We start from the raw sequence: 22,351 nt of genomic DNA, 5'->3' as shown, positions 1-22,351 counted from the left end.
TATATCTTTATTTCTCTCTCTTTCTCTCATTCTTTCTTGGTTTCTTTCTTTCTTTCTTTCTCTCTCTCTTTCTCTCTCTCTTTGTCTCTCTAGTCGTCGTCTTCATCCTCCTCGTCGCTGTCCCTCATGGAGATGCCCTGCATGCCTCCCTCCCGCACAGAGGCCGTTGCCTCTTCCAGGGTCAGTCTGTTGCGCACCGTGTCGTACATCTTGCTGTTCAGGGTGGAGTCTAGCACCCCCTGCAGGCGGAAGTCTCTGTACTTTTTCTACAGAGGCGGAGAGAGGAAGGGGCTTTGTTGACACAACATTATATATATTTATTTTTTAATAAGTGCTCTGTGCTTTAAAGGGGTGAGTCAATTTAAATTGTCTCTAAACGATCTGACATACAAATCAACCCTCATTACACGGGGGTGCTGTGATGTGTTGATGTTATGAGCTCATGAATATCAATGAGATGTGTTTTTCATGGTTGCTCTGTGTGTCAATCAAAGCGGCCACGTGAATATTTATGAGAGGGACCAACCGTTTTAAAACATGCAACAAACTACTTTAAAATGTTTACTGATCCCGATACATTCTTCTTGATTCATTAACATTTGATCAAAGTCTACTTTTAAGAGTAATAATAAACATTGTATTACCCAATTTATGCAAAACAGACTTTCATTCACTTTCATTTCACTTTTATCTCAGGATGTAGAAAATATGGCCGACTGGTTATAGTATACTCTACTATCTACTTATACAATCCCTTATTATGAACTAATAATGAATGATTAATTACCTAATTATTAACTAATAATATAATATATGGATTATGTACCTTATTAAAAACAAATATTATCAATAATATACCTTATTTTGAACAAATGATGTACTGATAATGTCCCTTATGATGAATTCATATGAATAATGCACCTTATTATGCACTAATGTACTGACAGTGTACCTTATTATGAACTCATAATGTTCTTATAGTGTACCTTATTATGAACTAATAATGTAGTTATAAATTATAGTGTATCTTATTATGAACTAATATGAATAGTGTACCTTATTATGAACCAATATATATAATGTACCTTATAATGTCCTAATAATGTACCGACAGTGTACCTTACGATGAACTAATATCATTGCGTCACCTTAGCGATCCGGATGAGGATCTTAAGCTGGTAGACGTGGAGCTGTTGTTCCATGCGCTCGGTGAGCCAGGTGCCCAGCAGGTTCATTGTGGCCGTGAACCATTGCTGCAACACACACAAACACAGCGCTCTCCAGCAAAACACACACACACACTCAGGACGCACATACCCGCTATCGGCAGCCCTGCACACTAACCTAAACACCGCTTGGCTAGCCTCAACATCACACGTGAAACAGGCCTGCATTCAACCCAGCCGGTCACCATAAGACTGCCGCTTTAGCCATGCAATGACCGCGTGTTATCGGATAAACAGATATTAGATCATTCAATATGGTTACTGGGCTTCAGGGCTTAAATGATGCATCTTCAGCTAGTGGTTGCTTGACTATGCAACGTTGGATGGTGTCTACCTTGACGAGAAATAATGGCTTCCTTTGTTATGTTTCCTATAATCTTACGGTTTGCAAACATGCAGCCCTAGGGTGACGCAATAACAAGCAAATAATCAATCAGCAAGTCATTCCTTAGTCCAACCAAACAGAACACACCAGAGGATATAAGTCATCCACTCGTGCCTCCACTAGGACTGAACATGACAGCGATCAATATGGGACAAAAGAGCCATCATCTCCGATGTTTTAATATCGCTGACACTGACAAACTGGCCGAGAGTGGTTTCATCAATTAAGGGTCTTCTCCTTTCACTAGTTCCTTACTATTTCAATGCATTTCTAAAGCAGTCCAGCAAACTTAAGTGGAGAGACGGTAGTGCGGTTGAGGTTAAGTTCTTCAATAAAATCAATGCCATTCCCAAATTACGCAGGCACACATGCATACACAAACACACACACACCCTTGCAGAACAACATTGGTTGATAATTGCAAACAAACTATTGCATTCTTAGAAGGGGAAAAAAAAGTCAAAATATTATTCATGTGCCCAAATTTAAGATAGATGGCGGATATGCACTCAAGTCCAAATTCAATTAGTAATATATTTTTCTTAGATTGTTGTCTTTAACATATTTGTAGAAGCTAGGTTCTTAGAAATGGCAAAACAGGCAAACATATGTTCCCCACAGGTTTGAAAATAAAGGTGAGGTGTGTTAGCATTTCTACTTTTAATCTCTACATGCCAATAGAGATTGTCGATTGGAGTTTGTTGGCAAAAGAAATTCATGAGCAAGGAAAATGGGTAGCAGGCTGGCATGCTGTTCTGTCATAGCGTTCATTCCCTCGGAAGAGATTTGATCCAGAGAGAGGGAGAGCGTTCCCATTAGAAGTTATGAGACAACAGCACACCCAAGTCATGTCAACACTCGTCGACTTTAGAGAAAAGTCACGCTCATTTCAACGTCAGACGTGTGAGTAGGCAGGGATGCAAAGAGAGAAAGAGAGAGGAAAAAAGAGAGAGATAGAGACTACTACTACAGCCTCTTGTTTTTAGTTTGACAAGGTCATCGCTTTTATTTCTGGATATTATTCTATGTTTTAATTAGCCAGAAGGCTTGAGGTTATGCAGATGCCTGTCCAGCTCACAGTGCATGCAGATCTGGCTGAGCGCGTGCAGAAGGGTGCGTATGTGTCGTATGTGCGCATGAGGAACAGCTCTGAAGAGAAGAGGGTCATGCTAGAAGATGTACACAGGAAGATTATTTGACTCTCAAAAAAAACCATGCCAGTCAACATAATGTGATAAAACAACGCAACATTTTGAGATAAGTGCCACTTTTTTTTTTTTTTTCATTGTTGGATAAAAAGAGAGGAGGAGGAGGCAGCAGGATGGTGTTGATTAGAGGGTGAGAAAGGGGTGAGATAAAAAGGCAAAGAGATACGGAGGAAACCAATGCAAACATTGAGTTGGTTTGAAGGCATGCAAAAACGATGGCTGAAGATGCACTGGGGGGAAAACACAATCACCACGACAAACTATAACATTGATAAAACTAGGGTCAAACATATACACAGCTTTACAGAATGACCCTTTACGATTAATAATAACCACCTTTGATATCGGTTTGTGCAGTGATAATAACAATATAATAACTAATACAGAAACACAAGGGGGTTCACCACAGGGGAAGCATCAATGACACAAGAAGACCAAACTTTGTGTGTCTTTGTGGAACAGCCATTCAAAAGAAACAACCACATCCCAGTGTGTCCCACAGGACACCACAACGAAACACAAAGATCACCACTCCTCCAGGAACACACCCCAGCACACCACACAGTCCACTTAAACTGGTAGACCCAGGAGCCTTAAACGCACACACTCACACAAACACGCACACACACACACATACACTAACACACATCACGCATTGAGTGTAAAAGACACAACACAAATGTCACACAGCATTCAACCCTCTTTCAGACACACAAACACGCACATACACACACACACACCACTCGACTTGAGTGTGTTCATGCCATTCGCCTTGAATGTCATGAAGCACGCACAGCACAGTAGAACACATACGTCACGTATGGAGACAGGTTACAGTGTACAATGTATCACATGAGGATTATGGCTTTATAAGGCAGTGCTCTCGTACCCTAGCGATATAACTGTGTACAGCTGTCTCTACTGGCCAGATTAGCATCATAGGGTATCCTGTGTGTGTCTGTGTGCGTGTGTACCAACTGTATAACCGACTGTTAGAACAGGTTGTGCATGATAATGTAAAGAAAGCATAAACGCTTGATGCACAAAGTGTGTCTCCAGTGAGGCCCTAAAGTTACTGACATCACTCACTTTCATGTCCTCCCGGGTAACCGAGCAACCAGGGACTCTGTTGAACCGCGGGGCGCATCGTAACCGCCGTTTCTGATTGGCTGCCACATGCTGTGATGACATCACTCAGCACCATTGCTCCGATCAGAAAGCGGCCGCTGCGATGGGCTTCTGATGTGTGTTCCCCCTTTAATGTGCCAACTTGGCAGCCCGAGAGATGTCGGGATGCCAGTTTAGCAAGACAAATTGTTGCGCAAATCATTTTGGTTCTACTCGGAGAGCACTGCTTGAGATAATCCTTTTGTAGGGGGCACTTTTATGGACTCTTTGATTGTACAGCGGTCGTGATTTCATACACAAAGGTCCAAAAGCACTGTGGTGATGCACACCAGAATACAGGGGGGGCAGCAGCTGAGGTTCACAGTAGAGAGAGAGAGGCAAAGAGAGAGAGAGAAGGTGCCACAGTCGGTGAAGAACCACAATCAGTTCTCTCCCGCTTGGCCGAGGTGCATCTCCTCGTTTTTTTGGGGGGTATAAAATGGAAACTTATCCCTTCCTGCCCTGTTGTTTTGACCACATTGTGGAAAGACCCTCCCTTGTGATGAGGAGGGGACGGCATCTTACTTACATCAAATAACCTTTCTATATACACCTCCTCATTGACCTTATCACGCAGTATGTCCTGAGAGTGGCGCACAAAGGTCACGTAGCCGTCCGCCACATCCATCCCCGGTTTCTGTGGAAGAGACGGACAAACAGCATTCATGGGGGTGGCTGCACACGACGAGAGAACCCTGTGTGTGTGTGTGTGTGTGTGCATGTGTATGTGTATGTGTGTGTGTGTGTGTGCAGGTGTGCGTGCGCACGTGTGTGTGTGTGTGTGTGTGTGTGTGTGTGTGTGTGTGTGTGTGTGTGTGTGTGTGTGTGTGCGTGTGTGTTTCATATACCTGATATGATTTTGAATTCAAAACCCAGCCCTTTTGTAGAGGCTGCTTGGAATCTATATGTTTGCCGCTATTAACCTAAAGCCATGTGTTGTGTTGTTCATGGGATTGTGGGGTGGGTGAGGCAAGCTGTCATTGCAACTGCTGTCTGATGTGCATTCAAAATAAAGCATATGCTAAAGTGCAGGTAATGGCCAGGGACGGCTAAGTGACACAGCGACGCTTGGCTGTTGTCTGCTGATGTGTTCCCATTACTGCCAGACTCCCGTCTTTGTGTTTATATCAGAGCACGTTCAAGGTACAGAGGTGGAAAAGGGCTGATTGTAATCAGGGATTATACAAAGATATTCCTTTCCATTAAGCAAGGAGGATAATCTGAATGGCATGTTTAAGATCAATACTTGTTAACATGATGACATTTGTCTAACAACATTTAAAATCAAATGAATGGAAATCAGAGGTGCATCCACATACTTGGTACACTATGGCTGTATCCTACAGGTCCATCCACATACTTTGTACATTATGGCTTTATCCTACATACAGATGCATCCACTTTATACACTATGGCTTTTTCCTACTTACAGGTACGTCCACATACTTGGAAGCAGCTTTCACCTGCAATCAGAACAAAGGCATGCATGGTTTTTTGTGTTCAAAAGGAAAACATTTGACATTACTTTGAGCCAGTGGGGTCTACAGAGAGAGAGAGGCTCACCGTGAACGACAGGAAGGATGAGAAGAGAGTGCCTTCGTCGTATCTGGAGATCTTAGCCAGCACGCTCTCCAGAATCACTACAAACTAGGACAAGAAACACAAACAACCCGGTATCTGTCTGTGATTCTGATTCACAGGGAGATTAAACACGGCGTGTCATCCACGATAATCCCTTGTTGTACCTTTGCCACCAGAAGCGTGATCATGTCCTTCACACTCTCCTCAATCAGTTCATCTATTTGGGTGTGGTACTGTTTCTGAAAGACATTTAAACAAGAGAGCCGGTTCAAAGGGATTTAAACGCTGCAATGTCTCCCCCTCAGGTCTTTATTTCTGTTGACAGGTGACCCAAACCCATTAACCCAGGCGTGTTACCTCCTGGCCCATCTCCATAGCACACAGCTTGGCCGACTGGTCCTTGGCGTCCACCATCACGTTGAACATGGTGCATATTGATGGAGAGATGCGGAAGTCTGTGGACCTGCTGCTCTTTGTTAGCTTGGATTCAAACGCCATCCGAGTGCTGCCAGGTGATTTACAACAGAAATAAAGTTGAAAGTGTCAGGTGCCGTTACAATGTCCTACTCCAGGCTGAAGTGTCTTGAAACATTAACGGTTATTCGCCATCTGGCCCCACTCTCTTTGTCAGTTATTTTTCTTCCATTTCATTCCTTTTCTTTCAGTCTTCCACGAAACAAATTACCCCTATTTCAAAATAAAAGCGTAATGAAAGCCTAGCGTATGTGGAAGGTCTAATTCATACCAATCCCATCATCACTTCTGTCACTTTAATATTGTCAGTATTCATTATTAAAGTCTATGACCACCACCAAGTCTACTTCATTAAAACCCTCCCTGCTCCCTGCCTACACCCAGCTATCAATGAATCTTTCATTTCCTCGTCAACCATTTCCAATGAGTTTAGAGACCCCTTTGTTTAGATGGAGGATGGAGATTACTTTAGCGTTCATTAAAACCAGGAATCAGGACTGTTAGATCAGCCATTTAGATATGTGGTGGATGCATACCGAGTTTGACATCAACTAAATACGTATGTTTTGTAGGAAAATCTGTAGGAAACAAATTCCAGTTGAGTCCCACATGCAGCCAGGACAAACAGAGACAAAGTGAAGGACACATCCGAGCCGGTGTGAACGGCAACATTGATCAATGCGGCCGCTTTAACAAAGCGTATGACGTGTCCCATATGCTACTCTTCACGTGACACTTTGGGTGTGAATTACCACTAGCACACAAACACACAGACCCAGACGCATGCTAACACACAAACACACACACACACACACACACACACACACACACACACACACACACACACACACGCTAACGGCACCACCACGCAGCTCCACACCGTTTGACGCAGTTCTCGATCATGTCGCTGGACATGAGCTGGATGCGGCTCTCCAGGTGTTTGGCAAACTCGTCCTCGGGCCAGTGCAGGTCCCTGATGAAGGTCTGCAGCGCGTCCAGCTTCCAGAACAGGTCCTCGGACGTGCCGGAGCCGTTACTGCACACACACACACACACACACACACACACACACACATGCACGTACGCACACACGTACCGTCACAGTCACACATACACACACATACGAGCCAACGCGTATGCACACACACACCCACACAGTCACACACGCGTGGACACGCATGCATACGTAGACACACATACACGCACGCACACACACACACAATCACACACGCAGATACACACACACAAACACACGTAGACACACATACCCGCACGCACACACACACAATCACACACGCGCACACGCAGATGCAAACACACACACACACACACACACACACACACACACACACACACGCACGCACACACACAGGAGTTAGAGAATAGCAGGTCACTGCTGGGCTAAAGGGTGGAGGGGGGGGGGTGGCTACAGGGTGGGGAGTGGGGAGAAGGGGGGAAGGGGGGGGGGTGCAGAGAGGGATGCAGGTCCTCTACACCTCAACACACCTTTATTCTGTCTAAGACGCCGGCCATAGACTGACTGGTGCAGCCCAAATACAGGCTTTTTTCGGTTTTATTTCTTATTCCTTCTTTTGTCTACAGTCAGTGTATGGGTGACTATGGGAACGGCAACGAAGGAGTGAGAAGGGGGGGGGGGGGGAAGAGAGGGGGTGGTGGTGGTGGTGGTGATTTTGGGGTGGGGGGGGGTTACCCAAACATAATCAATAACCATGCCATAGCAGTATGATTATTGACCGAGATGGCCAGTGGGGGCACATGCAGGTGGACCACCACTGCTGGGGGGGGTGACAGAGTCTATCACGCTGTTTGGTTACGGGTTGGGGGGGGGGGGGGGGGGGGGGTGGGTGCGCAAGCGATGTCAGGAGATACGTTTCATCCACATCCCAATGGCTCTCTTTGTCTTTGAACAGACAAAAGAAAAGAGAAAGCCACCGCGCCCCCCCGACATCACATGCCATCTCTGAACATCCATGCCCCCCCCACCAGGGCAGCAGGGAGACCCCCTGGGGGGGTGGGCACCATGTCATGCAGGGCCTGCTCTAACAGGGCTCTGGGTCCTGGTTAGAAGGCCCTCAGTCAGACCAGAAGGATGCAGGGGGTGGGAGAGAGAGGGGGGGAGGGGGCCCTCAGTCAGACCAGAAGGATGCAGGGGGTGGGAGAGAGAGGGGGGGAGGGGCCGGGAGGGGGCCCTCAGTCAGACCAGAAGGATGCAGGGGGTGGGAGAGAGAGGGGGGGAGGGGGCCGGGAGGGAACAGAGGGAGGAAGACGAGCAGGTGAGGCTGACACACCCGGAGCACAGCTCCAGGGGGCTGCCAGGTCAACTAGAGAACCGGTTTCAAGTTCCGTTCAGCCCCCCCCCCCCCACCTGCATCCTATTCCCCTTCTGGCCCTTCCTGGGAACTAAAGATTTGGGATCGGGGGGTAGTGTGATATAACCGGGTGTCATTATACTGCAAGTGGGATTCTCGCTCAGAATTACAGAGGAACTCGTTGTACAAAAGAGAGCATCTTTAAGACGATGTTTGAAAGGATTTTTTTCTTTTTTTTAGGGTCAATCCTGACGCATTCCTTCCAAATGGCCTTAGAGGAATATAGGTGTGTACAGCCGGTGCCTCTGTACCTCAGCTCAACGGCATGCATGTTGAGACCAATGAGAGGACCGCAGCCTTTCATCAGAAGGGAACAGACCCCCCCGTCTACTCTAAAGAACTATAAAGCTCTTGGCATGAAGATCAATTCAATACTATCCATTTCGGTATTAGCAATTTCAAGTTGATCGCAAATTCGCTTTACTTTTTCATCTTTTTTTATTTTTTTTTATTACGTATAATCCATTTTAAATTAATCCTAGGAGCCATTCTTTGTTGTTGTGAATTTTATTTGATTGGTATTCTTATTGATTTTCGCCGAGGGAGCGTCTTCATACCAAGATCTCTACTTTTCGTTTTTTTCTACTAGCAATTCTACGGTGAACTTGTGGAATACACACTCAGAGTCATATATAGCTGCCATCCATGACGGGGTAGAAAAGCTAGGCATTTGCGGAAGGTTAACTGATAGTCCTGCTACTGGCACGGGCAGATTTGGTACTTTGGGAATTTGGAGGTTGACATTTGGTAGGTTGACATTGGGTAGATTACTTGTTAAACTCCTGTAGAAAAGACAAGACAGAAAAGAAAAAAAATCCATAACAGTGGTAATGTAATGCAAGAAAGCCATGTCACACTCATCATCAAAAAAAGAACCAAATTTTAAATCAAGTCAAGAGGAGAACGCAAGACAAGACCGAAGGTTGTCAAGAGGACAGACACAAAAAAACGGTGAAAGATAAAGACTGACGGACAGACAGAGAGACAGAAAGACAAATAGACAAAGAGACAGGAAGACAGAGAGACAGAGAGACATAAAGACATAGGGACATAGAGACAGAGAGACAGAGACAGAAAGATGGACAGATGCAGGAATAGGGTCTTGACTTGTGAGACACACATACCGTAATAAAAGCAGTGTAAGAAGAAAGCACATAATAATAATAGTTAATAAAGCATAAGGAAATAAAAAGTATTTTCTAGTTGTCCAACCACATTCTTCCTTACTTTTCCATACAAAAAAAGAACTAAAGAAAACATGTTAGCGCCATGAGAAAAAAGAAACCATATCAAAGAATGAAAAATAACAAAATAGATAGCGATAGAGAGATATAGCCTGAGAGGTACAGAGATCCTCTCACTCTGGTGACTGAGATTACCAGTCCACCCAGCGCCCCCGTCCGCAACGGAGGGAGAGGAAAGTGCTCCGACATATGAGCCGGTCGCATCAATAACTCCTTACGGAGGACATGTTTTCAATGTATTTTGGTACGATAAAAATAAATAAAAACACACACACACACAGACACACACATATCGGTCTAGTAACCACTCGAAGGAAAAAGCAGGGTGTGGGGGAAACGAGAAAACGAGGAAAAAAAATACCGCCTTCTCCAACCACTGTTTGACGGCTGAGTTATTTTGAACCAACTGCTCCTTACTTCACAGGCTCCCATGACTCGCGCTCAAAGCCCCTGTGAATTGACTGTGCGATGGAGGACTCCATCAGATCCACATATCTAACCACCAGGGGGGCGTACAGATCCTGAAGGTGCTTGTGGAACTTTCCATTGCACAGATGATCTTGGTAGGGGGAGGAAAGAAGGGTGGGAAACAGAAGACCAGAGGACAGAGAGAGGGAGGGAGAGAGAGAGAGAGAGAGAGAGAGAGAGAGAGAGAGAGAGAGAGAGAGAGAGAGAGAGAGAGAGAGAGAGAGAGAGAGAGAGAGAGAGAGAGAGAGAGAGAGAGAGAGAGAGAGAGAGAGAGAGAGAGAGAGAGAGAGAGAGAGAAAGAGAGAGAGAAAGAGATTTCTTGTCACTCTGCAGACATGAAGAAACAAATGCTATGCAGTGTAGCGGTGGGGTACGGGGGGGCTGTCATAAAGACTGCCGCAGGCTGCTCACAGTCTGTCCGCAGGAAGTCGTTGAGCAGCTGAAAGAGAGGGAAGCTGTCCCAGCTCTCGGGGGACTGGATCTCCAGAGCCGCGTCCATGTCCACGGCGTAGAGGGCCAGGAAGTTCTCGGCGTGCTCCACCATGAGGTCCGTCCACCAGGCGAAGGCCTAGGAGAAGAGAGAGCGGGGTCGATGAGCGAGTCGCCCGCGACGTTCGAGGGCTGGGGTAGGGGGGGTGGGGGAGGGTGGAGTAAACATGGAACCACATGGGAGTGTGAACACAAAAAGCGTGCTTTTTCTGCGACCATTAAGAAGCGATTCATTAAAAAAAAGTGTTCACAAATGTTGCGTAGGCCCCTCGTTGTGAGAACATGTTAAGCTTAATGGCCGTTCATCATCAGTGCCTCAAACGCCGTGTGTGCTCCTGTTAGGTTACTCATGTGCGTCTGAATCATGCGGTTTCATGAAGTCAAAATGGTACACATCATCGTGAAGAGATCCCCCCCCCCCCCCCCCCCCCGGGCTGACGCCTGCATGTGAGAGGGTTGATTCTCATGCACAAGGTGGAACTCTTGCACGCATGCTCCTGGTCTCAAGACGAGGGTCGTCCAGCATTCAGATTCAACCGGCATTCCCTTCAGATCCGTTAAGATGTTAACATGAGGCATGCATGTCGGGCATCCTTCTCCAGGCGCACCAAGGACTGCAGTGCGTAGCAGCACTGCCGTTCCCAATTAGTTGTGTTGTTTGTGTTTTGGTGTTTTTTCTTTCGTAAATAAAATACACGTCGTCCATCTCGGGGAGCGGAGTCTCCTCCGAGGAATTCTCCCCCATGACATCCGAGGCCTGCTGCTTCCGCTGGCAGTCTTGGTTCGGGCTAATGGAGCCAAGCGTAGAAGCCCGTCGCCAGACTCAAGAGTGTGACAATTGAGAAGAGGCGCGTTGTTTCTTATCTCACATTATGGAACCCGGCATGCTTCGGTTTTTTTTTTAGTTTCGGTTTGTTAATGATCTCAAGCGTTTCTTGTAATCACCCTGCACAGCTGGACCACAACGATGTGTGGGGAACTCACCTGTCCGTCCGCTGTCCACTTACCTGCGCTACCTCTTAAGGCTAAATGCTTTGATTTTTTTTGCTTGTTTGCAAACGCTAATGCTTTAGTACGGCAGGCAGCAAACGCAAGCGCTCGTCCATCCCGTCGGAGGAGTGAACGCGTGACAGGAATGGAAGGACCGCGGGGAACGACTCGATCGCTTCTCATTGCATCAGACTGCCGGGTGAAGGAGGAATGGGGACGCAGCGGCAGACAGGCAGAGAGAGAGAGAGCGCGCGGGGCGTGAGGGACATCATCACATGATGTCCCCGCGATGTGATTCGGGCCCCCCGGGGTGCTGAGCCCGGCGAGGCTGACAGTAACGGTAACCAGGTAACAGTCTTAAAGCAACGGGGCCTGAAGAGCTGCACCCATACGTGAGGCAAGGGGACAGGGTTGGGGGGCTGGGGGGTTTGGGAGGGTTAGGGGGAGGGGTGTGTGTGTGTGTGGGGGGGGGGGGGGGGGGGGGGGGGGGTCCTTGGCATCATCTGCAGCACATGCACAAAGCATTACCTGGTTGGGATGAGGGGGGAGGGTTGTTGTTTTAACTACATACCTCTTTTCCCTGTGTGGAGAGTCCCCACGTCATATGAACAGTGAAGACACAGGGAGACGAGACATTAAGTACCTTCCAGACATTACTCTAAAGAGAGGGCGTGGTTATAAACTACCACTAGGAAGCAGAGAGATGGAGGAGAGGAGCCGGGCAGTGAGGAAGAGGAGGAGGAAGAGGAGGAGGAGGAGGAGGAGGAGGAGGAGGGGTAGGAGAATGCTGGCAACCGTGAACGAGACCATCAGATGGAGTGGAGACATTCATGGCGGGGGTTCGGACTTTCTGGGGGGTTTCACACGGGACACACCAGCGGTTCGGGAGGTCTGAGTCTGTTGAGCATGCTAGGATACCGAGGAGAGAGAGGAGGAGAGTCTTATGGAACATGCTCTATGACCACGACATGTTGTAGTGCAAGCTACAGCGCCGCCGTCGGAGCGGACCCCCGGAGGGGTCCTGACGTTCTGCCTGTCACGGCGGACAACACCACACGGTGTTGCGTTTGGGGGGGGGGGGGGGGGGTGCACTGTGCTCTCCTGGCTCCTACGAGTTGCCTTAGCCATAGGGGCGCACATGCGATACAGAGGGGGTGGGGGGGGTAAGGGGTTGGTAAGGGGGCGAGGGGAAGGGGTAGTGATGGGAGTGTGTGTGTGTGTGTGTGTGTGTGTGTGTGAGGGGGGGGGAGGGGGGGCTGAAGAGAGAGAGAGAGAGAGAGAAACAGCAATACTGTACCGATTGATCTCCAGAACTTGTGACTGCAGCCTGTCAAGCATATTCAGAGAGATACAATGAACCCGCTTGGTCTACACAGGCGTGAGGTCACATTGGTTTAGGTCTTACTGAGCGCCATATATCTATGCATGCTACAACACGTCCGCGCTGGCGGCGTTACAGGGGCGTGCAACATTGTACCTTAGTTGATGGTAAAAAGTAATGCAGTTTTTTTAGATTGATTTTACAATAATAATAGATCTATTATAGATCTATATCTAATATAAGGTATATAATAGAAATGGCAAAAAAGGGGATGCGGCAGCAGATATTAGGCTGTACGTGTGCCACTACTTATAATTTGACTGGCTTGAATACAGTGGAATACTTCCACTCTTTTAGGGCATCTATCCGTTTATATAACATTGCACCAGTGAGTCGTGAATTATGAATTAGTCGGGGGGGCTGCGTAGACTTCATCATTTTCTTTGTAATCTAAAAGCCCCGTCGCATGTCGCCCCATGCTGTCCAATTAGTGCGTTGCTAAACCAAATCTAAGACAGAGTTCTACTTATTTTACCGTCCGCATCAAAACAGTGTCATTAACAGACCACTGAGAATCACCACAGAGGCGCCACTGTGGGGCAATCGAGGATAAGAGTCAGAGAGAGAGAGAGAGAGAGAGAGAGAGAGAGAGAGAGAGAGAGAGAGAGAGAGAGAGAGAGAGAGAGAGAGAGAGAGAGAGAGAGAGAGAGAGAGAGAGAGAGAGAGAGGGAGGAAGGAAGTGTCTCTCGCCCACCTCTGCATGGTGCTCCTGGTTCTGCTGAAGGACCTCTATCACCAGCTCCGCCAGCCGGATGGTCTCTTCCAGCTTCTTGGCCGGGGTCACCAAGCGACCCGCGTTCTCTGGGGTAAAAAGGGGCATTTTCGGGGCAAGGGGAGAGCAGTTAGCCGACCGTGACAGGGGAGGCCCCAGAGGGGGTTACTTTGCTAAATATATAAACAGCATTCTCATGTCAATATTTAGCAGTTTACAAAAATATAGGAGAAAAAAAAAAAGAAGATGAAAAATCGAAAGACTTGCTGACACAAGACGTAGCGTTTAAACTCTAGCATCGTTTTCAGTGAAAGCAAGTTCAAGCATCAGGCAACACTGGAATGAGGTTTTAGTGAGGGAGATAAAAATCTAATGAAAGAATGAATGCTGCAGGGAAAATCAAGCACTTTTAGACTGTAGAGAGAGAGGGGGGGGAGGGGGTTAGAGAGGGGGGTGATGTCACAGGCATTGGACGGATGCATGGTGTGATGTGACTGAACGTGAGGCATCTATAGGGACAGGTTGTTGCATGGCATGGGGGGGTTGGGGGACGACACCTTAACACTGAACAGACAAACACTGTGAAAATAGATGCGTTGTGCACCAGAGAGCTCTGGGGCTCTGTGGTGGTCGCGTGAGGTTTTGATGATGATGTATTTATAACTACGTTTTTACAGAATGTCTTTCATTATGTTAAGCGACACATGCTCTGGAGTTGCTGGCTTTGCCCCCCTCGCAGTGTTGGTTGCTGGGATTTATATGCGAGACCAGTTTCTGAACAAGGACACACACAGACACACGGAAATGTTGAGGCGTATGTGAAGGAGGTCTGAGTCTGAGGATATGTTGACGCACAGATTAAAAAATGTGAATTACGAATCACATGTAGACTGTGGCTCAAACGGATATACAATTTTAATGAAAACTGCTTTATCTTTTTTTATGTCTGGGTTTAGATTAGGATCTGTGTGTCTCGCTTTAATTGGCACTGTTTAATAATAGTGCAGCACTAAAGGAATTCATATTAGATGTCATGATGTTCTTGGTTAAGGCTACTTAAATTCAAGACTATATATTTACGCGTTTCTTCTATGCCTAATGTTATTCATTTCTGTGATGCATCAGGAACTTGGATTTGCAGTATATGATCATGTATGGGGGATTATGAAAGTAGTATGCAAACGTATTTTAAACTTTCAAGAAGCAGGCAAAAAGGGGGTTTGGGGGAAATCTAAAACATTTGCATTGACTGTGATGATGAAGGGAGTAGTAAGGATATTTTAATGAGGAAAACTTAATTTATCTAACATGAATGTATATGCATAGCATTCAGTTAATTAACACTTTTTTGGTAGAGATTGTATTGCTTTCTTCTATTTGCAATTATTCCACCTACAGACATAGGGATAATTCAGCAATATGAAAATTTGCACTTGAGGCTAAACTTATTTAAATTAAAGTAAATGTATGCATTTAAATAGCCTCTGTCTGAAATGGTAATAATTAATTCAATCTCCACCAAAATAATTTTTTGACGGCTCCAACGAATGTGCAGTTCGTAGTCTTATCGGTTATAAGAAGTGCCATTTCCTTATGCATGCAAGTGACAATTAAATACTTTATATATTTAAAAAACATTAGACTGATAATAATGTTTTTGTGTGAGTGAGTGAGTGTGTATGTGTGTGTGTGTGTGTGTGTGTGTGTGTGTGTGTGTGTGTGTGTGTGTGTGTGTGTGTGTGTGTGTGTGTGTGTGTGTGTGTGTGTGTGTGAGAGTGTGTGTGTGTGTGTGTGTGTGTGTGTGTGTGTGTGTGTGTGTGTGTGTGTGTGTGTGTGTGTGTGTGTGTGTGTGTGTGTGTGTGTGTGTGTGTGTGGGTAATAAGTGTGTACTGTATATGTGTGTTTGTGTGTGTGTGTGTGTGTGTGTGTGTGTGTGTGTGTGTGTGTGTGTGTGTGTGTGTGTGTGTGTGTGTGTGCAATGTGTGTGTGTGTGTGTGTGTGTGTGTGTGTGTGTGTGTGTGTGTGTGTGTGCAGTGTGTATTGTGTGTGTGTGCAGTGTGTGTGTGTGTGTGTGTGTGTGTGTGTGTGTGTGTGTGTGTGTGTGTGTGTGTGTGTGTGTGTGTGTGTGTGTGTGTGGGTGCGTTTGTGTGCAATGTGTGTGTGTGTTCTGTTTGTGTGAGTGCTCATCTACACTTTGGCTAGGCCATAAGCTGAACATTGCTTCACCTGGATCCTTGGGATCCTTTTGACCTTTCTCAACTTCAGCAAGAAAGAGAAGAGAAGAGAGCAGATAAACAGGAGAAGGTGAGAGTGTAGTGGCGCTACGTTGACCGCGGTACAGGGCAGAGCTCGTTAGGCATCGCCGTCAGACCCTTTGAGAGAATCCTCCAGAAGGGCTTTCTGCTCAGATGGAGTGGACTTTGTAAGTTACACACAAAATGTCACAAGACACTAAAATAAATAAAAACACTTAAACGGTTACCTGTGGAAAATAAATATGACAACAAGATGTGGGTTAACATACAAGACAAGGTTCAGACATTTAAAGACAGGTAAGACCAGAGACAGGTAGGACACTCCGAACATCTGCGACAGAGTCGAGGACAGAACGCACAAAAGACGGGACTTGAGTTGAGCTGGATTGCACGGTTAAGGCGACAACACAAAACAAAAAAAAAGAGGTTTCCCATTGTTTCTCTCCCGGTAACATAACCTTTCTCTCTCCTTTACCAGCTGACCCCAGTGCAGCAGCCTACCTTTCCAGGGGATCGACAACCACTGACACAAAACCACCGGGATGAAGGAAGAAGATAACAATGTAGGCAAATGTAAAAATGCATTCAAGTCAAAGGAAACAGGCGGTCCCAAACCAAAAGTAAGAAGCGAAACAAGACCAGACCTCTCATTCACGCCCGATCGCAGACAGACGGCACTTGGTCACAACAAAAAATAGAAATAGTCTGGCGTAATTAAGAGAAACAGTGGATGCCTTGAAAGCCCGATCTCACTTTCTCCATTCACTCTAACAGACATGAGCCACAGATATAAAGAAGCATGGAGGGGGGGGCGCATAGCGAATGTCCTCTGGGAGGAGGGGGAGGATTGTGAGGGAATGAGGTGAGGGAGAAGCTGCCCCAATCGATGGAGGAGCAGGAGGAGGAGCAGGAGGAGGAGGAGGAGGAGGAGGAGGAGAGGCAGAGGAGGGGGAGGAGGTTGATGAAGGTACTCACGGATGGTTAAATCCATCACTTGTGATGCCAAGCAGAAGACAGGGTGCTCATACATTTCCCTCTTTTTCCCTAGAAAAGAGGATGGGGTGCATGCAAGAGGCAGGGTCAGAGGTGGGAGGGTTGGAGGGGGAGGGAGGAGGTGACGCTGTCCTGCCCACCATCACCAGGACATCACCAATGTCCTGGTGATGATAACTCAACTAAATCACTAGTGTGGTCTAGTGGTCATCACCAGGACTATAGTGTGGTCTAGTGGTCATCACCAGGACTATAGTGTGGTCTAGTGGTCATCACCAGGACTATTGTGTGGTCTAGTGGTCATCACCAGGACTATAGTGTGGTCTAGTGATCATCACCAGGACTATAGTGTGGTCTAGTGGTCGTCACCAGGACTATAGTGTGGTCTAGTGATCATCACCAGGACTATAGTGTGGTCTAGTGAGGACCTTCAGGCAGAGAGGAGGGGGGGGGGATCAGTCCATGTGGCATGGTAAGATAGTAAGGTTGGAACTCCTTAGTATCTTCGGCACCCTTAGGGTTTCTTTAAAGGCATGGAGCATATTGTTATGTTCGGGTACTGAAAGCTCCTGCAAGGCCTTGAAACGGGGCTAATGTAGCGGTAAAGTATAACACAGTGGCCGTCTCATACTCTAGCGCTGTTAACCTTCTGTTTCATTCATGTCATTCTCTTCTTTGACAATATGCCACCACGTCTATAAAGAAAGACCTCGTCACGATGTATTTTAAGCACATGCAGGTTGGTAATGCTGGGTTGCAGATCAATCCCAGCATTGGTTAGTAGTGGCTCGGGAGCCGCTTCTGAACACAGACTTGGTCCAATAACGTGATAGCACTGTCAAGACCAACAGCTGGAGAGCAGGAAGGGGGGAGGGGGGGAGGAAGGGGGAGGAAGGGGGAGGAAGGAAGGGGGGAGGGGGGGAGGAAGGAAGGAAGTCAGGAAGGGAGGAACGGTGGAAGGTAGGACAGAATGAAGGAATATAAGAAGTGAGGAAAAAGGGTAGGATTAAAGGAAGGAAGGACAGAAGGAAGGAAGGAAAGAAGGAAAGAGAAAGAAAGGGAGGAAGGAAGGAAGGGAGGAAGGAAGGAAGGAAGGAAGGAAGGAAGGAAGGAAGGAAGGAAGGAAGGAAGGAAGGAAGGAAGGAAGGAAGGGAGGAAGGAAGGAAGGAAGGAAGGAAGGACAGAATTAAGGAATATAGGAAGGAAGGAAGAGAGGAAGGAGGGAAGGTTGGAAGAAAGGAAGGACAGGGAGAAGAAAGGAAAGAAGGAAGGAGGAGGCAGGGAGGAAGGACTGGCAGAGAGAGCGGGAGACAGTGTTCCCGAGCGAGGACATCGCTGAGGCAACTTAGAGGCTGCTGTTTCACCGCGAGCAGCAGTCAGCTCGTTCAGAGGTCAGAGGTCAGGAGACAGCAGGTCATGGGAGGGTTGCATCAACAGGAAGCTAGCGGTGGGAGTGGGGAGAGGACATTCGTCGAAGGGGGGAATTACGGTCCGAATTGTATCCAGCCTTGCTCCGCACAATGAGAGACCAGCACGTCAAGAGATTTCAGGGCTTTGGATTTGAATGCATTTTTACTCACACACCTCTACACAAAAGGAAACTTGACCTACAGAAACAGCACAGAGCTAAAGCAGGCCTGAAACAAAGGAGAGAGTTATTTGGACTGAGATACAAAAACGGGGACCGACTGAAATGATTTGGGATAATTGACCGTGTGTACGGTAATACGTACAGCCCAGTAGAAAATAAAGCAGGAACCGCCATTTCAGTCGTTAATAAACGTTATAAATGTTGCTAAACAACACCACAAATACAATTCTCATCCCAATCGTGTTTTTGGCATCCTTGCGATAGTCATTATCGATTGCTTATTGATTACCTTCAATGATCGCATATTCTGTGATGCGCTGGTAGTTGATCTGAGCCGCCTGCTCCAAGCATTTGCGGATGACTCCCTTCACCTCCTCTTGTGGCACTGGCGTCACGATGTCCTTCATCAGGACCTACCGCACGTTATGGACGACATTGTGTTGTTTAAATGTGTTTGTTGTGTGTACACGTATGCGTAAGTGATTTTATGTGTGTGTGTGTGTGTGTGTGTGTGTGTGTGTGTGTGTGTGTGTGTGTGTGTGTGTGTGTGTGTGTGTGTGTGTGTGTGTGTGTGTGTGTCTGTGTGTGTGTGTGTGTGTGTGTGTGTGTGTGTGTGTGTGTGTGTGTGTGTGATTATGTTTGTGTGTGTGTGTGTTCTTTATACATATATGCGTATATGATTATGTGTGTGTCTGTGTGTGTGTGTGTGTGTGTGTGTGTAGGTGTGTGCATGTGTTTGTCAGTTATGTTGTACAAACCCTCTCAAGCAAAGACAGAGTGGCCTTCAATGCACCCTCAGGACGGCCAAAAGGAAAACAGTATCTGTAAAACGACAAAAGAACCCATTTCCGACCAACATTACGAAACAACAGCCAAGACAAGGCTATTTTAGCGATAGGACCGGCCCACATTGCACAGAGCCTCAATTCACCTGAACTGTACGATCTGGTTCTCCAGTATGACGCGCAATCGCTCCTTGATCTCCTCAAAGCGCTCCTTCTCGTCCACCTTCACCGTGCTCAACCCATCCGGCCTGAAACGCAGAGAGCCAAACACATGAAGCCGGGCGGCCTGGGCCTCTCTGGTGCGCGTCTGTCATCACATTGTCGACCGTTTCTTTCACCTCCACTAACGACAAGCCTGCCAATGTGTGAGAGAAGAATATCTCCTGTCTGTTCCTGCATATCACACATAACACACACAACACGATGACACCATCTCACCTTTTGGGGCCTTGGAGGGGTGGGACTTTGGAGTCCCTCCTCAATCTAAACTTGAATTTGCTTGCCTTTGCACAGGAGGTGGTGGTCCCCGGCTCAGGGCCCTGAGAGCTCTGTTTTGGGGACTGTGGGCCCTCACACCCTACCACCAGGGGCCCCCAGTTATTGCTGACCTCTCTGACTTTAAGGGATGCATGGTGGGGGTGAATGGGATGGACAACATGAGACTATGGCAACAAAATGATGAAGAGAAACAGAGAAAAAAGGAAAATCATGGAGAAAGGGGACAGTTGTAAATAATAAAACACACAAAACCAGCAACAACATGATCGTATTGAAACCAACAACAGAAGGCAAACTGAAAAAATAACTCGACAGAAAATCACAATTGAAACACGTAAAAAAAAATGCTCAATCAAACAATAAAACAAAAAAACAATGTGGGGACGTTTTGAAGCTGGAGACAATGCATCCCCTCCACTCATATCCCCTCCACCTAGCTAACACCTCCCCTTACCACCACGCCTGACTACAACACACACTCCACGCTTGATTGCACAGCGTCTCTCCCCGGGCCAAATAATAAAGCTACCACATTCAAACCCCCCCACCATGGGTGTCTCACCACGGGGGGGGGGGGGGGGGTGGGGGGGCGGGGGGACGCACCTGTTCCCGTGCACGTGGGAAGCGCAGAAGGCGAAGCTGTAGTGGAGCAGGGTGGGGTCGATCATGGCCCCGTTGTCGGCCCGGTTGAGCAGGTCGCGGAGGTAGCACAGGTGTCTGTGACACCCCCTGACCCCGTTCCTGGCGCAGTACTCGTCCAGCACAAACACCTGGCCTGGGCTGAACCACCCCTGTGGACGAGGCAGACGAGCAGTGAGCCCCAGCATGATCCCGGGCCAGGCCGTCCTACAACGACCTGACCAATCACAGCCCTTGCTGCTGCGTCGCGAATATAAAAACATACATGTCTGGTAGGATTAATATAATATGACTTTCTTCATACATGATCACACACTAACTCTTAGAACTGATGTTAAGCTCTATCAGTCAGATTAGTCAGTCGACATCCAGACACGAGAATGAAATGATCGCACCCAACAAATTGGGTGTGATCATTTCAAAACACTATTTTCTACGGGTTGTGAATAGACCAACCACTTTTCAGCAGTGAATGTTAATGATTTTGCAACATCTTTATCACATGGGTACATTGCGTTTCCCAACCTATTTTCCATGGAGCAGACTCATCTTGCATTAGCGGATTTGCTAGTCCAGGTACAATTGGCTTCGGAAACGCAATACTGCCCCCCGGTGTACATTCTCTGATAGAAAGATCTTGGATCTTTGCGAAGCTACCGGCTACACAGAAGTGTAAACTCAGATCAGGGATGGCCAAATGGTGGCCCGCGGGCCACATACGGCCCGCATCCTCACTCAGTCCGTTCCGCACATAATTTTTATTTAAAAAAATATATAATCGAGTTACAGAAAACTTGGTTAAGAAAGAAGAAAAACAGAGTATATGTTCATAGAATTCAAAGGCAAACCCATGTGTCTAGTTTGCTTAGAAACGATATCAGTCATGAAAGATTTCCACTTAAGTCGCCACTACAAATACTACAACTGCCCTGAAGTGATTATCATGCTTGTTGGGTTTGAGTTCATTGCACTTAATGTTGGGCCACTGTTTTTACGTTTTGTGACATCATTGAATGATGATGTATATGAGCCCTTTGCACTGATCAAAATACTAACCAATCATGTGGCTGTTTGAGCATGGAAAACATGCAATGAATGTATGTTGGTTCAATCAACATACCATACATAGGTTATGAATCTGGAAGATTTTGTAGGTAGTGGCCATCCCCAAAATGCACCAGAATACAGGAAATCATATCCAACAAATTCAAAAATGTGTAGCTTCTCTCAGTTTACGTCTGGTTGAAGTGCACAGTCACATGGCCCTCTGATGGTGATGATGAAGAATGGTGGCCCTCTTTATCATGAAAGTTGCCCATCCCTGTGAGACTCAGATGGAGTTAATGCCTTGTTCGTCACATAGTTGAAGGTAGTGAGTGTGTCAGCAGTAGTGCTGAGGCTAAGCTCTTTTATTCATCCCGTGGTGAAGGTGTGAGTGGCTGGGTCACCCCGCAGTACAAAGGTTGGCGCTCCATTCATCACAGGGTGGAGGTGTGAGGGCTGGGGGGCGGGGGTCACCTACCAGGCAGCAGAAGGTGTCGTTGAGCCTGTGGTCCAGGGTCAGCCGCTGAACCATCTCAAACAGCGCGGCGTGGTCAAAGCTACACGGGTTAGCCGAGATAAACTCGTCCATGCCGTGTTTCTGAGCTCTGTCTGCGTCTGTTGGTCCAGACGCCAGCCGGAGAGGGGAAGCGGACAGCGTTCATGGGGAGAGGAGACCAGTGAGGTGCAGGCAGACAGCAGAACGGCACACAACTTAATTCATATGGTATCAAGGATACATGATAAGACAGGTAAAATATAGGGGGGGGGGGGGGGGGTACTCTAGCTACTTCTAGTGCAAATTCAAAGAAAAAAAAGAACCAAAAGTAAGGT

At 47.0% G+C, this 22,351-nt stretch overlaps 1 protein-coding gene across 1 annotated transcript; it reads right to left on the bottom strand.

Annotated features, from left to right (window-relative positions):
* Nucleotides 1-89: 89 nt before the first annotated feature.
* LOC130402326 (calcium-dependent secretion activator 1-like) lies at nucleotides 90-22,109 on the bottom strand. Its single transcript, XM_056606478.1, has 20 exons — nucleotides 21,999-22,109; nucleotides 20,455-20,628; nucleotides 19,778-20,001; nucleotides 19,486-19,587; nucleotides 19,313-19,376; nucleotides 18,844-18,967; nucleotides 15,942-15,974; nucleotides 13,698-13,804; nucleotides 12,920-12,949; nucleotides 10,555-10,711; nucleotides 10,093-10,234; nucleotides 9,052-9,213; nucleotides 6,922-7,077; nucleotides 5,925-6,072; nucleotides 5,732-5,806; nucleotides 5,550-5,633; nucleotides 5,417-5,449; nucleotides 4,516-4,623; nucleotides 1,149-1,253; nucleotides 90-266 (listed from the first exon to the last, which is right to left on the bottom strand). Exons 1-20 carry the CDS (start codon nucleotides 22,107-22,109, stop codon nucleotides 90-92), a joined length of 2,316 nt encoding a protein of 771 aa, XP_056462453.1.
* Between the last annotated feature and the right edge of the window lie 242 nt (nucleotides 22,110-22,351).

The sequence above is a fragment of the Gadus chalcogrammus genome, chromosome 13 (genome assembly GCF_026213295.1).
Source record: "Gadus chalcogrammus isolate NIFS_2021 chromosome 13, NIFS_Gcha_1.0, whole genome shotgun sequence".
Taxonomy (NCBI): Eukaryota; Metazoa; Chordata; class Actinopteri; order Gadiformes; family Gadidae; genus Gadus; species Gadus chalcogrammus.
Note: the sequence above shows the minus strand (reverse complement) of the source record. Positions and strands in the feature narration are given on the sequence as shown.

Coding starts and splice junctions, on each gene's coding strand:
- LOC130402326 (XM_056606478.1), bottom strand. CDS start 22,109: ATGGACGAGTTTATCTCGGCTAACCCGTGTAGCTTTGACCACGCCGCG. Junction 20,629..21,998: donor ACGACACCTTCTGCTGCCTG/GTAGGTGACCCC, acceptor CCTCGTCCACAG/GGGTGGTTCAGCCCAGGCCA. Junction 9,214..10,092: donor GAGTCATGGGAGCCTGTGAA/GTAAGGAGCAGT, acceptor TCTTTTCTACAG/GAGTTTAACAAGTAATCTAC.